Source organism: Cricetulus griseus, chromosome 2, assembly GCF_003668045.3.
Source record: "Cricetulus griseus strain 17A/GY chromosome 2, alternate assembly CriGri-PICRH-1.0, whole genome shotgun sequence".
NCBI classification, from domain to species: Eukaryota; Metazoa; Chordata; class Mammalia; order Rodentia; family Cricetidae; genus Cricetulus; species Cricetulus griseus.
In genome coordinates this window covers 341,740,808-341,755,380 of record NC_048595.1, presented here as the reverse complement: position 1 = coordinate 341,755,380, position 14,573 = coordinate 341,740,808, and the positions used below count along the sequence as shown (strand labels likewise).

Below are 14,573 nucleotides of genomic sequence, written 5' to 3'. Positions count from 1 at the left end.
TGCCTGTGAGGGATTTGAGCATCTGTAGACTTTGGTAACTGCAGTGACCCTTGAGTCAGTTCTTTCTGGGACTTGAGGGATGATTACATTATAACAGTACAATCTTATTCTTTGGAAATTAAGAAGTAATACTAGTAGCTGCTTCTTTCAAGGTCCTTTATGCATATTGTTATTATTTAATTTTGGATAAGTGTTATTTTATATGCATAGTTTTTTGTATATAGGTATTTGCTTGCATGTATGTATATGAAGCAAGTGCATGATATGTTCCTATAGAGAGGGTGTCCGATCCCCTGGAGCTGGAGTTACAGATGGTTGTAAATTACCCTGTGTGTGTGTTGGGAACCAAGTCCAAGTCTTTTTCAAGAGCAGCCAGAGCTCTTAATCTCAGAGTCTTTTCTCTATCTCCAGTGTATAGTATTATTTTTAAACCTTTATCTCAACCCCATAAGTTAAGTATTATTCTATTAATATTTAAAAGTTTTTTCAAAATTATATCTGGGTGTTTTGCCTGTCTGCATGTGCATCACATACATGCAGTGCCTGCAGTGCCCTGCAGAGACCAGAAGAGGGCATCAGATCCCCTGGAACAGGCATTACAGATAGTTGTAAGGAGCTATGCAGATGCTGGGAATTGAACCCAGGTCCTCTGGAAGAGCAGAGAGTGCTTAACCACTGAGTCATCTCTCCAGCACCAATATGTAATAATTGTTTTTAAAACCCTGTCCCAATCTTGTTAAGCTAAATATCCTCCCTCTTCAGTGGAGGAAACCAGGACTCAGCAGAATCACCTATGTAGCATATGAATGGTGTGGTTCAGGAACAGCTTTGTCTAGTCTGCCATCTGTTCCCATCTGTGGATTTTCTGTATAATAAGATGTCTGGAAGCAGAAGGGCTTGCTCATCATCATACAGCTAGTTAGCAGAGCAAGGACTTGGATCTCCAGACTTCTGACTCACATTCCGGTGCACTTTTCACTACAGCCGGACACCTTGGCTCATGAGCCCCAAGTGACAGCCCCAGACAGCTGTGTTTATCTGTCTTGCATGTCCCAGCTTGTTCTGCTAGCCAAGCAAAAAGTACTTAAAAGGATCCTCAATCTTCACCTTCCCACCCCCCTCACTTACACTCGTATACCCCCATTTTGCCCCATGAATAACTTCACAGAAAGAATTGTGCAATGCTACTAAGCCATTCTGTGGTGTCAGAGTTACTCCCCAAGAGAACATTCACTTCCTCATGACTCCAATTTACTGTCAGATTGGCTTTCTCTCTACTCTCTTTGATCGGAATCTCAGTTGTATAGGCAGGAATTTGAGGAGCAGATGTTCTGCCCCTTGAACAAGCCCTTTAATTCTCCTTAGTACTGTGTCTAATGATTCCTAATCCTGTCCTTTTAACTGAGTGGCTAGCAGAATTAATAGCAAAGTGGGACAGGAATGATGAGGCTGGTACTGGGCATTTTCATTTTAGCATGGGCAGAGTGGACTACAGAGAGCACATGAAAAATGTTAATGTTTCCCTTCCTAGCTAAACAGCAAGATGATGCTGATGTGGGATTGCTGAGAATTTAGGTCTCCCTCTGAATGTAAACAGAGCATTTGGTAGAGTGGTTAGCCAGGGCGATGGAGTCATTGCCTGTTTCTACTCCCACTCCGTACATTTTTGCTATTTTTAAGATTTTAACTTCACTTTGAAAACAAAAATTAATCACCAGAAAACACTGATAACACATAGGACTGGATCTCTTAGTCTTGATTGGAAAACAAAACAAAAAACAACTAGCACTTCTCAATGGGAATAGCAGAGATTTGTCCCATGCACTAGTAAGTTTTCCCAGTCTTAGAGACCTTTGTTGAGCAGTCTCAAATGTCTAATTATCAAAGATCTGATGTGTTTTGTTTATACATAAAAAACCCATTTGGTCTAAATAGACTATAATTTTCTCAGTTCCTGATTAATTGCTTAAAATTTGATCTGTCAGGGTCTTATTAGTATATAGAAATCTGATATAATTCGACTAGAAACACTATAATCAGCGTTTGGAAATGTGAAAGACTGATTGGTAAAAAGAGAAGTGTAAAGAATATGCACAGCAATACTATCTTTGGGGCTGACATAGCATTCAAGGAGGAGCCTCTGGGGTTAAGGTCCAGAGCTTTTCTGAAAGGGCATGTCTGTGGATCACTGATTAAGAGGAGTGGCTATGTTTCTATGATGGTAGAACTTTCCAGAAATCAGTCTCACCAGCCTAAGACTGTCTGAGGGAACTGCTGTTGGCAAACATGCACTCTAGGAACCTGATGTGGAGAAAACTGCCCATTTCTGGAGCTGGACACTGGCAAAGCTGTGACCATACAGAAGTCTGTCAAGAGGACCACACTAGACACTCCTTCCAATGTCTTTCTAATACCCTTTTGATAAAACTTAACAATTCTGTCTGTCTAACAAATGCCAGCTGGCAAAGCAAAAGTATTTCCAGGGTTCATTTCCATTTTTACAGAGCAGACACTGAAGGGTGGATTTGGAGCTGAGAGAAAATAAATGAGCAATTCATACATAGAATCAAACAAGTAATTTTATATTTTATGGGCAGACTTAAATGTAAGTCCAGAAGGTACGGTCTAAGGAAGTGCTTAGTGCACAATCCAGGACAGAACCTGCTTAAGAGTCTGATTCCCAGTATTTACAAAGGATGCCTTGAGTCCAGAGGTGCTGTCTTCCTCGGAGGTCCGGGGCGCTAGGGAGGCCTTTGCTTTTCTAGACCTGTCTCCCACAGCCTTTTGGTTTGCAGCATCACTTCTTTTAGTACTCTGACATGTTGATGATGAACTTGAGGTGACATGTCTCCTGTGGTCACACATTGTTTTATTTTTATGTGTGTGGAATATGTGTGTATCAGTGCGAGCATGCAGAGGAGGAGGTCAGATGTCCTGCTCTCCTCTTATTCCTTACAGAAAAGTGGTTTCGAGCAGCTCTGTGACTTAGCTGCCAGCCAGAATAATAATTTTCTTGAGCTTCTGACAGATAGACATGAATTTTATTTTATTTTATTCTTTTTCTTCTGTAAATTCTGGTTTTAGAAGATAAAATCATCACAAATTAATAGTTGCTTTTAGCATATGCATTTCTAAGCTTTGGAGTTACAAACAATAAATGGGATCAAATGGGCTAGAATTTGTTTAAATGATTAATATATAAAATAAACCAAAATCCATACCAATGTAAAATATTTTGAGATTGATTTTTAGATTAAGGTAGATTTAATAATCTGTCCTCCCCCCATTTTTATATCATATCCCCTTCTTCTTTAAAAAGAGATTGACTATGACCAATAACAATTTATAATCAACCCCCCTTAACCGAGAACAAACATTTATAAACAATATTTTGGGAATTTGAGTGTAGTTCTCTAGACTATCTCCTGCTGATTGTTGGGTGCTGGTAATCTTTGAGGAACTCTGAGAAAATTTAGAATATGGTTAAGTCCTTACTGGGGTGTTTTGTGTGGTTGATGCATCCCCTCCAGCAGCCTTGAGCTGTTGTGGATGTTGGATCACCTGGGCCATCGTTCCAGTGGAGACCTTTCAGGGGGTTTTGTTCAATCAAACCATCTGAACCTGGAAGGAATCTGCAGCTTCTCATCTTCTGTGGAAACAAAAGCAGAATCTCTTTTCCAAAGCAACATATCCTTATACCCAAATTTCGAAGTCAAGATACCTTTAAAATATATATGTTAGTGGTGGCACACGCCTTTAATCCCAGCACTTGGGAGGCAGAGGCAGGGGGATCTCTATGAGTTCGAGGTCAGCCTGGTCTACAGAGCGAGTGCCAGGATAGGTGCCAAAGCTACACAGAGAAACCTTGTCTCCAAAAATCCAAAATAAAAAAACAAACTATATATATTTATGTTGGTTTAACTTAGTGGCTTCCACAATCAAATATATTTGATCAGTTAGCTCATTAACAGTCAAAAATTCAAAGAAAACACAATAATATACATCATCCAGAATTTCCGTGTATTTTCCATCTTTACATGGCTTATTATAATTTTTTATTACTCTATTCCTTTTTCAAAGACTATTTTATTTTCTTTAGAGTATTCTTTTAATCTATGACTGTCTATCGTACCTTCTCTCTCTCCCAAGCCTATGTACATTTTTAAAACACACTGTGACACATTTAGAGTTTTTTTTTCTTTTTCTTTCTTTCTTTCTTTCTTTCTTTTTTTTTTTTTTGGTCTGAATTTGTCTTTATTGCATAACTGTAATTCTTTTCTGACCACTGCTTTAAACTGCTAAATGGGCATGGCTAGGACTAAAGTGGCAGCTTTTGCTGCTGGCTCCACCCCCTTAGGCTTTTCCACATTGTGGAGGTACCAACGAGCATCACTGGAGCATCACACTTACCTCCTGTAGACAGTGGCTGGGAGAAGCCCCTTTCTAAGAAGCCTCTTTGTAAGAGGCTGTGGGAAACCCACCATGCAGCATGGGCTGTGCTCTCAAGCCTCTTTGTACTGCAGCTGTGGAATACTGGGAGTCCGACCAGGGAACATAGTTCTGTACCTTGAACTGCAATGAGAGACATGAACTATGAAGCTGTTTTGGCTCCATTTATGTGTTCTAGAACTCTTTTTGAAAGCTTTCTCATGCCTTATGTAAATTTGAGAGGTCCACATTGGTATGCCATTTGCAACCTGAGGTTTCTTTCTTGCTCGTCAGTTCCTGAATAACCACTCAGAGGCTTGATGTTACCTATAAATGTTTGACTAATGGCTCAGGCTTATTATTGGCTATCTCTTACATCTTAAATTCACCTATGTATTACCACATGGCCGTGGAGTTATCTCATTTTATACATGTTGTGCTTCCTCAGTGGATTTCCTACCTAGCTCTATCCTGCCTTGCCATAGCCCAAGTAGCTTTATTTATCAATCAATGAGAGCAACACATATTCACAGTGTACAGAAAGAGCATCCCACAGCAACAAGATCTTATTTTTCTTTATACCAAGACTCACATTTATAAAGGAAACTATTACAAACAGCTTATAAAATTAATTTTTTTTGATTTTTCTCTTTTTATTTGAGACAGGGTCTCTCTAGTAGCTCTGGCTGGTCTGCAACTTATTGCATAGACTAATCTGGTCTTGGATTCACAGAGATCTGCCTGCCTCTGTCTCCTGAGTGCTGTGATTAAAGGCATCTGCCACCATGCCAGGCTTACAAAGTGACCATAAAAATTGTTCATTTTTATATTTGATAGAGAAATTTAGTATTTTGCATATTGACTGTTCTCTCTCTCTCTCTCTCTCTCTCTCTCTCTCTCTCTCTCTCTCTCTCTCTCTCTCTCTCAAGTAACCCTGAGACCGTTTGATATTGATGCTACCTGGGCATGGGGCATGGGCAGTTTACCAGTAGCCATGACCCCATAGGAGAGTGAATCTTGCCCTCTCTCAGCTTCATCAACTGACAGTAACTTCTCCATTAGTGGTAGATGCTCAGGGGTCTCTCTGCCATCCATGCTGGAATTTGACTGCCTTTATCTTATACAGGACTTACATAGGTAAACCACAGCTGCTGTCATAAACTGATGTGTGCAACAGCCATGTCATGTCCAGAAGTCATTACTTTACAGCTCTCTTCTCCATTTGCTTACTTACATTCTTTCTGCTCCCTCTGTGATGTTTCCTAAGCCTTGGACACGGGGAGGTTGATCAATATGATCATTCTATAGCTGAACATTCTAAGTTACTTATATTTATCTATTTGACCAGTTGTGAGTCTCTGTATTTACCACTACCCATTGTACAAAGAATATTCTCTGACAGAGGCTAAGAACTGTACACATCTATGGATATTGACATAAATATTTCAAAGGCAGTTTGATTGTTCAACAAACCAACAATAGTAGGTTTTCCCCTAAGGCCTATGAAGTTTGTAGACATGGCTTTCTGACTACATTTACTCTGCTGGGTATAAATTCCATCCTGGTGGAACAGGCCTCAGATACAATCAGAAGGTGACCCCAATAACAGTCATGCCACTATTTTACCATTGGACACATCTTGCCTGGTAGGCTGGTCTGGCATTGGGTAAGGCCATTGATAACTTTTCTTTCGTAACATCTTGCATAGCACCTGCTGACACTATGAAAGTAGACAAAAGGAAGGGAATTTTCTGGTTAGTTTGAGATTGATATCTGTGTTCTGCAACCTGTAGTAGTGTCTTAACCATATAGTTATGGTAGACAACCAAGAGCAATGGCAATACCTGTGCTAACAGAATTCTTTATGTACTTGCGTATTAAGTTTTTGTTTAATTATTTGTTTCTCATTCATACTTGCTTTGAACTTTCTTTACTAAGAGAAGGGTGCCAGTGGGCATGCCTTTTTCTCTTCATATATATATGCATGTATTTGTCTTTGAAATATTAAATTTTTATTTAATGCCTACATTCTTCCTAGGAGGTCAATGTCTATTCTTTTTAATATATTTTTGGCTTTAATTAAAATATACTTACTGTTTTCTTTTCAAACAGGGTTTCTCCTTGTACCCCTGGGTTGTCCTGGAACTCACTCTGTTGACCAGGCTGACCTTGAAATCAAGAGATCCACCTGCCCCTGCCTTCCTGAGGGCTGTGGGCTTGTCCTGAAGCACTGCATCACTCACCTGACTTTCTTTTCATTTTGCCTTCTGTGTCATGACCCCTGTGTTGCTCTCCCTTCCCTCTAAGCAAGCTGCATTAGTGAAGCTTGGGAGTAGATCCTGCCACCAACTGTGGTCACACGTTCATGGAACAAATGAATTAGGATTAGGTCCCACCAGTGATGGATCTCAATGTGCTTATGCAAATTTTCAAAACTTGGAAAAATCTGGGATGTCAGTTTTTTTCTTATAATTAGTTCCTGGTCTCTGTCTTTTTCTCTGCACATTTTCTGTGAATTACAGATATTTTTGGCCAGTTTTTCTCTCTTTAGAATAGATTTATTTTTTTTCTTATTCTGACACTATCTTTCACTGCCTCATAGGGATGTAGCATCGGTCCCACCATCTTAAACTGGAACTACCCTCTGCCTATTTTTAATTTTTATGGTTTTGAGGAATGAACACAGGGTCTTGAACATTCCCAGACAATCCCACATTTTCTATTCTTATCTGGAGAAATCTATTCCTAGTGAGTGAAAGCTCACCTCATTTGTATCTAATTGCTTGCTAAAGGCCTTATCTCCTAAGCCAGTCACACATAAATTTGGAGAGGGAGACTCCTGTGGTTTATTTAAAATGGAGACAGACTTAGTCTATTAATTTTTTTTCATATGGTAGCTTTCTTTATCTCTGAGGTTAGATTTTTTTAAAATAACATTTTAGAACCCCGATTTTTCAGATTCTAAGACAATTTTATAATTATTTCTTCTTAAAATCTTGACTTGTTTAAGCTGAATGTGGGGGTGGGGAGATGGTTCACCATTTAAGAGCACTTCCAGAAGATTCACAGCTGCCAGTGACTCTAGCTCCAAGGGACTCAAATACCATATTGTGGCCTCTACCTCATGCACGAGGGTGCTTGCACACACCATACATTCACACAAAGCACATGTGCATACATGTAAAAAAAAATAACAATTTAAATTGGATATGATGGCACACACCTGTAATCCTAGCACTTGGGGAGCTGAAGGTTCCGGCTCTCAAGTTTGGAGTATAGTACCAAAACGAAGAGAAAACAACAAAAATCATGTACAATTAAATTAGCTGTAGTCCCTTCCCCCCAAGTACCAGAAATTATACATATTCCTTCAACATGCAGGTAACTATAGGTTGGCTATCAGTTATCTGAAAAAGCCTGTGGGAAAACCATTGATTATCCCAATTTTTCTGACTTTAGAATATTTGCATGTACACATCAATTCCAGACATGAAATTTCATCTATACCTTGTGGCCATTGTTGAGGAAGTGATTAATGATAGGCTTTATCTCCTAGCATTCTGTGGGCTAGATTGGCAGAGGCTGTAATAACTTGCTTCAGCAAAATGCTTAAAATCCATTTTCTTTCCAATGAAGTAGAGGGCTTGTGTATGTAGTTGTGGAGAGATGATATCCTCATTTTTTTTTTCTTGTTTTTAAAGCTTTGTGGCTAAAAAATTCTGCACGTCTTTAACTCCAGCACTTTGGAGGCAGAGGCCGGAGGATCTCTGGGATTTCTATGCCAGTTTGGTCTACAGAGCAAGTTCCAGGGCAGCCAGAGTTATTACACAGAGAAAGCCTGTCCTGAAAAACCAAATAAATAAAAATCTGCAGATAAGGTTATTGGAAAAAAGCCAGAAGCCTTAACTGGATTGAAAGGTGTAAGGTTTAGGAGGTTTTAACAAATTGCTGTGATTGTAAAAAGCACTGGAGGATGATTTTGTGCCTTTTGGAATTATTAATGTTGTAATTGTATAACATTTCCTTTCCCGACCCTGCTAAATACAGCAAAGGTATAGAAAAAAAGCTCACTAAATTATTTTCTTTTGTATAGCCATCAGATCAAGTCATTACAATACAGTAACACCGGAGACATGATTCTTGTTGTATCTGGAAGCTCACAGGCCAAGGTGATTGACAGAGATGGTTTTGAAGTAATGGAATGTATAAAAGGAGACCAATATATTGTAGACATGGCCAACACCAAGGTAAGCATTCAACTGTATTTTAATGAATTTTAATCCAGCACTCCTTTCCCCCTTCAGTCCTGTCTTTCCTCCTTCCCTCCTCCTCTTCTCTATCCTTCTTTCACTTCCCTCCTCCCTTCCCCTCCTGACTCTCCCCTCCTACACTCCTTCCTCTCTCCCTCTTGCTTCACCTTCCTTCCCTCCTTCTTTCCCTTCCTCTGTTCCTCCTTCATGATTGGCCTGCCTCAGCTTTCTGAGTGTGGGGTCACAGTACCCTATCTTATCTCGTCAGCCCATTTATTAACAAATGGTTTCAGTTGTCATGTAATAATTCATCCTAAAAGTTACTAACTTAAGAAAGTAATATCATGCTGCTTTTCAAAATTGTATAGTTTGTTTGGGAGGTTCTTCTGCTAAGGGTAGTGTCAGCTGGTCCTCCCTCAGTAACAGTTGGAGCACCAGCCCATTGTATCTCTATCTCTCTTTGTCCCCTTTCTACTCCTAGCCCTATTTTGCTTGTGTTTATATGCCTGCTCTCTTGCTCTGCATCATGGTTTTGCTTTCTCTACTTGGGTAGTTTTCACCTTCTTCCACCGTGGTGCTTGTTGTGGCCAGTTCTCACTCTTGCTTTCTCTATTTGTCTAGTTTGGACTTCCTCACAGTATAACATTTCTGTGGAGCTTGACTTTTTTCTTGATGACTGGGTTCTATAAAGAGAGAATGGGAACTGTGTCCCGACCTGCAGGACGTCAACCTGGGGCAAGAGAGTCAGGGATAGGGAATGGGGACAAGAGACATAGAAAGAATGACCACAAGACAGGATTCTGATCAAGTGGCAAACTTTTTACTTTTCTCAGGCTAGCTTATATAGTCAGGATATGGGGAGGGGCAAAATGGGTTGTTTGTGCACCAGGTGTTGGTATAGGCAGGATATTAGGAAGCCACAAAGAGGATATTTGGCAGGGTAAAGAGTTCATGAGTAAGAGGTCCAGGAAGGGGTTGCCTGGGTGACTGAGCCTGCGGGTGGAGGACTGGGTTAAGTTGTTTCTTTTCTTGAGCTGAGGTTTTAAGGAGCTGCTATGTAAAGGTTAACTATGTGGCCTGCCAAGCATGGCCTAGGATCTCATGCCAAGCCCTGAGATTTGGCTCCCAACAAAACTGTATGTTTTTTAGCATCTAAATTTATCCTAGTGATGTCAGATACTTAGGAATTCTGGGAGTACAATTGAATCTTTGCTTATGTCATTTCCACTAATCTTCCATCAGCTAAAGTAAATCCACAACTATGATCCTTATCAATAGAATAGAAAAATGTGTCCTGATCCCTAGTGAGAGGAACTCAATCTTAAATTGCAGAAATTTGGATATAAGGAGGGATGGTAGACTGGAACAATAGTGCCATCTGCTACAGATAAAGTGTGAGCGGATATGTTTAATGCAGGTTTTTTTTTTTTAAAAAAAAAAAAAAACAAGGTATCTATCTCTGTGTAGTCCTGGTTGTCCTGGAGCTCACTATGTACACCAGACTGGCCTTGAACTTACAGAGATTTGTCTGCCTCTGCCTCTCCAGTGTTGGGATTAAAGGTATATGCCACCATGTCCAGCTTATTGCAGAATTTTTGTATTTCATTTTAGTTCCCATTTTTTACTTTTTCTACTCTTTCAATTCCCATATTCTTGTAAACTAATTCTCATGATTTTTGCCTAAGTCAAACTCCTGTATGAAATTCGTATGAATCCTGTATGAAATAATTCATATTGTGGTTTCTATGTTTGTGGACTTACCTATTTGCTTAAACTTTTTTGTAACTCCCAAATCAATACTCATTGCATTTTCATGGTTATATGTGACTGTGTGTTTACACAAAGTGGCCAAAAAAATTGAATTTGAACAAACCAGCACTGTCATTTTTCCTGTTTCAGGACTTAGGTTGTAATTAAGGGTTTTAAATATTGTCTTTTTTCCCCATGCTCCTCCCTTGCTTTTTGTTGATGATTTTACTGTTTAATATGTCTCCCCAATGTACTGTTCAAAGGGCTATGGTGCTGTCTAGTGTTCCTCAGCACAAGTCTGTGGTATGTATTATAAAGACATTGTATGTGTTAGCCAAACTACCTTTAGGTACAGCTAAATTGCCATTGACTGTAATATAAATTAAACAAGCTGTCCTTAAACACAGACACATTCAAATGAAGTTATGTATTGATTAATTGAAGGTATGACCAGAGACTTTCAGAAGACCACTTACATGCTAACTCACCATACTTAGATCATAAACTATGAATGAGGAAAATTGGCTGTAATATAATTATTTGCTTTAGGTGAGTTATTAGATTCAATTGACAATGTGTTTCAAATTGCCCCATGTTGAACCTGGAGAAATGCCGGGGTTCAGTCTTTTGTTTCCTGGTAGATTATTATTGAATCCTGAGTGTGTAGTAGATGATCCAGACAACATTTGAATAAAATTTAAAAATAATTTTTTACTTAAATTGTAGTGGTGACTTGAGTATTTTTTTAAAAAAATGGATGTATCTAGTATTTCTGACTTTCTTGTTTAAAATCATTGCCCTGACAAGAGATGGCTTAGCAGTTGTATAGTTAGTGAAGAGACTATTGCTGTGAAGAGTCACCATGAGCTTGGCAACTCTTATAAAGGCAAACATTTAACTGAGGCTGGGTTACAGTTTCAGAGGTTTAGTTCATTATCATTGTAGCAAGACATGGCAGCATGCAGACAGACATTGTGCTGGAGAAGCTGAGAGTTGTACTTCTGGATGGGCAGGCAGCAGGAAAAGCATGAGACACTGGACCTGGCTTGAGCATCTGAGACCTCAAAGCCAACCCCCAGTGACACACTTCCTCCAACAAAGCCACACCTACTAGTGCCACTCCCTTTGGGTCTGTAGAGACCATTTTCATTCAGATCACCACAGCTGGTAAATGTGTTACTGCCGTGCCTGGCAGTCTGATTTAGGTTCCTGGGACTCATATGGTGGAGAGAAGCAACTCCTCAACATTGTTCTTTGATCTGCACATGTGCATCATGGCACATGTGTACCCATATGAACACTCCTATGAATATATATGCATATATGTAAAATATTACAAAAAAACCTTCACTCTATTGGGGTTAATGCTGAAAAAGAAATATAGTTAGATGGGGCTCTGGACCTGAGAAACACTTCTGATGTCAGAATGCTTGTCTCTTAAGTCTTGGAGCCATGTTTTGTGTGTTGTACAGTTTTAGAAGTTATGTGCATGTACCTCAGAGACTGATGTGGATTGCATAGAGGTGTTATAGGAACTTTTTCTGGGAAGATGTGAATCAGTGACTCCCTCCATAGGTAGGGTACCAAAGGACAGACCAAAGAAAAGATTCCACTCAAATCTTGCTTGGTGAACCAGTGGGTTTAATTGGGGCTTAGGTGATAGGTTACAGGATAATGGGCAATTTATCAGAGGTTGTCAAAGAACTGTCAAAGAAAAGTTCCCCCTCCCCAGAAACTGTGAACCACTGTGCTGCCCCAGGAACCCCTATTCCCCTCTGTGAGAGAATGTTAATGTCTAGTCTCCTGAGGTTGCATGTGGGTAACTACAGGTATCTGATTTCAAGAGGGTAGCAATCATGTCACTCCAGCAGGATAGAAGTCCATAACGAGGCGGTGGATTCATATCTGTCTTGTGTTGGATTTCCCCATGAGATACAAGATACTTTTTGAAAATCAGATTCTGTGATGGTACGTGTCTACAATCCCAGCACTTGAGGAAGACAAGTTTGGGCCAGGTAGAGTACAGAGAGAGACCCCGTCTTGGCAAACAGTCAGGTTTTTGAGTTTTGAGATACAGTTGCTGCTTATCTAGGACAATGGGAGATTACTTCTGCAGGTGTAGGTAGTTAGAAAAGTAGGACAGTATTAACCAGGAATCACCGTATAATTAATACTTAAATGTTTCCAAAGTGCTCTTTTAGCAACTGTGGTCACAGAATAATCAAATACATTTATCCAAAACCAGAATTTGGGCACATTTCTTAGTCACAGAATATTTTCCTCTGTTACTTTCAACTTTTCAGCACACATTGTACTTGGGTTCATATGGGACTTCTTGGCACAGAGCCTAGAAACATGTGACTGTTAAGCTAATATAATTCAATAAATCAGAACTTCTTAACCAATAAACTTTTTTATGAAGTTAAATTCAAAGGTGTTTTAGTAGGTTTTTAATAAGTGGATACTTACTGTAATATTTATATAATCTCATCATTAATTTTCTTTTATGAATTCATCCCATCTCTCTCCATTCCATCATTGCTTTCAATCCCTTTCAACAGAAAAGCAAGTCTGTGCCATTTGGTTCTTAATTATATAACCAAACTGAATAGGGCTATTCGGGGATCCTAAAATCTTTGAAGCTTTTAGGGGGAAATTTTCTTTTCACAAGTGGAGAATTGAAGAGACATAAGAACCTGAGGGGAGGATTGTTTTAAAAACTGTATGTGTTTTTATTTTTATCATTTAATTTTTTTTCTATAATACTCTGATCTACTAGCTGAGCTATTAGAGGGATTGTGTTTATTTTTAAATACACAGGCAGTCATCCTTGATTTCTATCCATTCCAAATAATTACCCTTACTACTTGGAGAACAAACACATTAGTCATGTCTTTTTAGCAGTAAATTCTTTTCCGTAAGATGTAAAATTTTTAATATTTATTAAAATAACTGTGAATTCTATGTATGTTTTTGTTTCCTCAAGCAGTTTAAATTAATGCTTTTCTTTTATTTTTGTGATGCTGGGGATAGAATCCGGACCTCCTACGTGCTGGGCAAGCATTCCACCTCAAGCTGTAGCACCATCCCCAACTTTGGCTTTTGTCATAGATAAAACTATTTTTTATTTTAATTGGGTTTTTGAGACAGCATTTCTCTGTGTAGGCCTGGCTGGTCTCGAGCGTAGAGATTTTCCTGCTTCTGCCCCTGGGGTGCTAGGAGCAAAAGTTTGTGCCACCTGTCAAAACTTTAAAAAAATACACACAATGATTTGATTTATGCTGTATTTCTTTTCATTTGGTAGCCAAAGCTTTTTAATCTAATATAGTAGAAACTCCTTAATGTTAGATTCTGACCTTTTGATACATCTGTATCATTCTGGGGAGTCGGGATTACTTTCTTACACTCTGGTGCAATAGTGTTCTAGTCTCATTTTGTATGTCTCCTGTTCTGATAGTTCTTCAGGAACTCATCCCCTCCCTCCCCCCTCTCTCTCTATATGCATATATATAGAGAGAGTCTCACTATGTAGCCCTGGCTTTCCTGGAGCTCGCTATATAGACCAGGCTGGCCTCAAACTCATAAAGATCAACCTGTTTTTGCCCACCAAGTACTGGGGTTAAAGTTGTGCAACACCAGGTCCAGTAGCCATGACTACTTTTATTTATTGATTTATTTTAATTAAGTTTTATTGCTTATATGTTTGTCTGAGCACCATGTTTGTGCCTGGTGCCCACAGAGGCCAAAAGAGAGCATCAAGTCTCCTGGGACTGGAGTAGCAGACTTCAGTTTGTGAGCTGTCATGTGGGTGCTGGGGCTAGAACCCAGCAATTGCTTGTAACTGTTGAGCCATCCCTCCAGTTCTCCCCAACCCCCATGACTGCTTTTGATAGGGAATTCCTTTTAGAAATCAAGATCTGAGTACTAGATGTATTCATTGTCAGTTGATTGGCATTTCTTTTATATCCAGAAGGCAGACCAAGTACAGAGACAGACAAAACAAAAAATATTGAAACCAACGAATTCATATGGATGGATCTGATTCTAATCAAATCTCACAGCCTTTCTTAGTTCAATATTTATAATGCATTTTTTTCAGCAGCAAGAAGTTTGGCTTCCAACATCATAAGTATGTACTCATCTGTT

At 39.3% G+C, this 14,573-nt stretch overlaps 1 protein-coding gene across 1 annotated transcript in view; it reads left to right on the top strand.

Annotated features, from left to right (window-relative positions):
- The window catches only part of Wdr70 (WD repeat domain 70), a 226,461-nt gene that overhangs the window by 51,188 nt on the left and 160,700 nt on the right, over positions 1 to 14,573 (top strand). Inside the window, exon 8 of the mRNA XM_027401331.2 lies at positions 8,522 to 8,675. Within this exon, the coding sequence (XP_027257132.1) occupies positions 8,522 to 8,675 (154 nt within the window). The remainder of the gene's footprint in view (positions 1 to 8,521; positions 8,676 to 14,573) is intronic.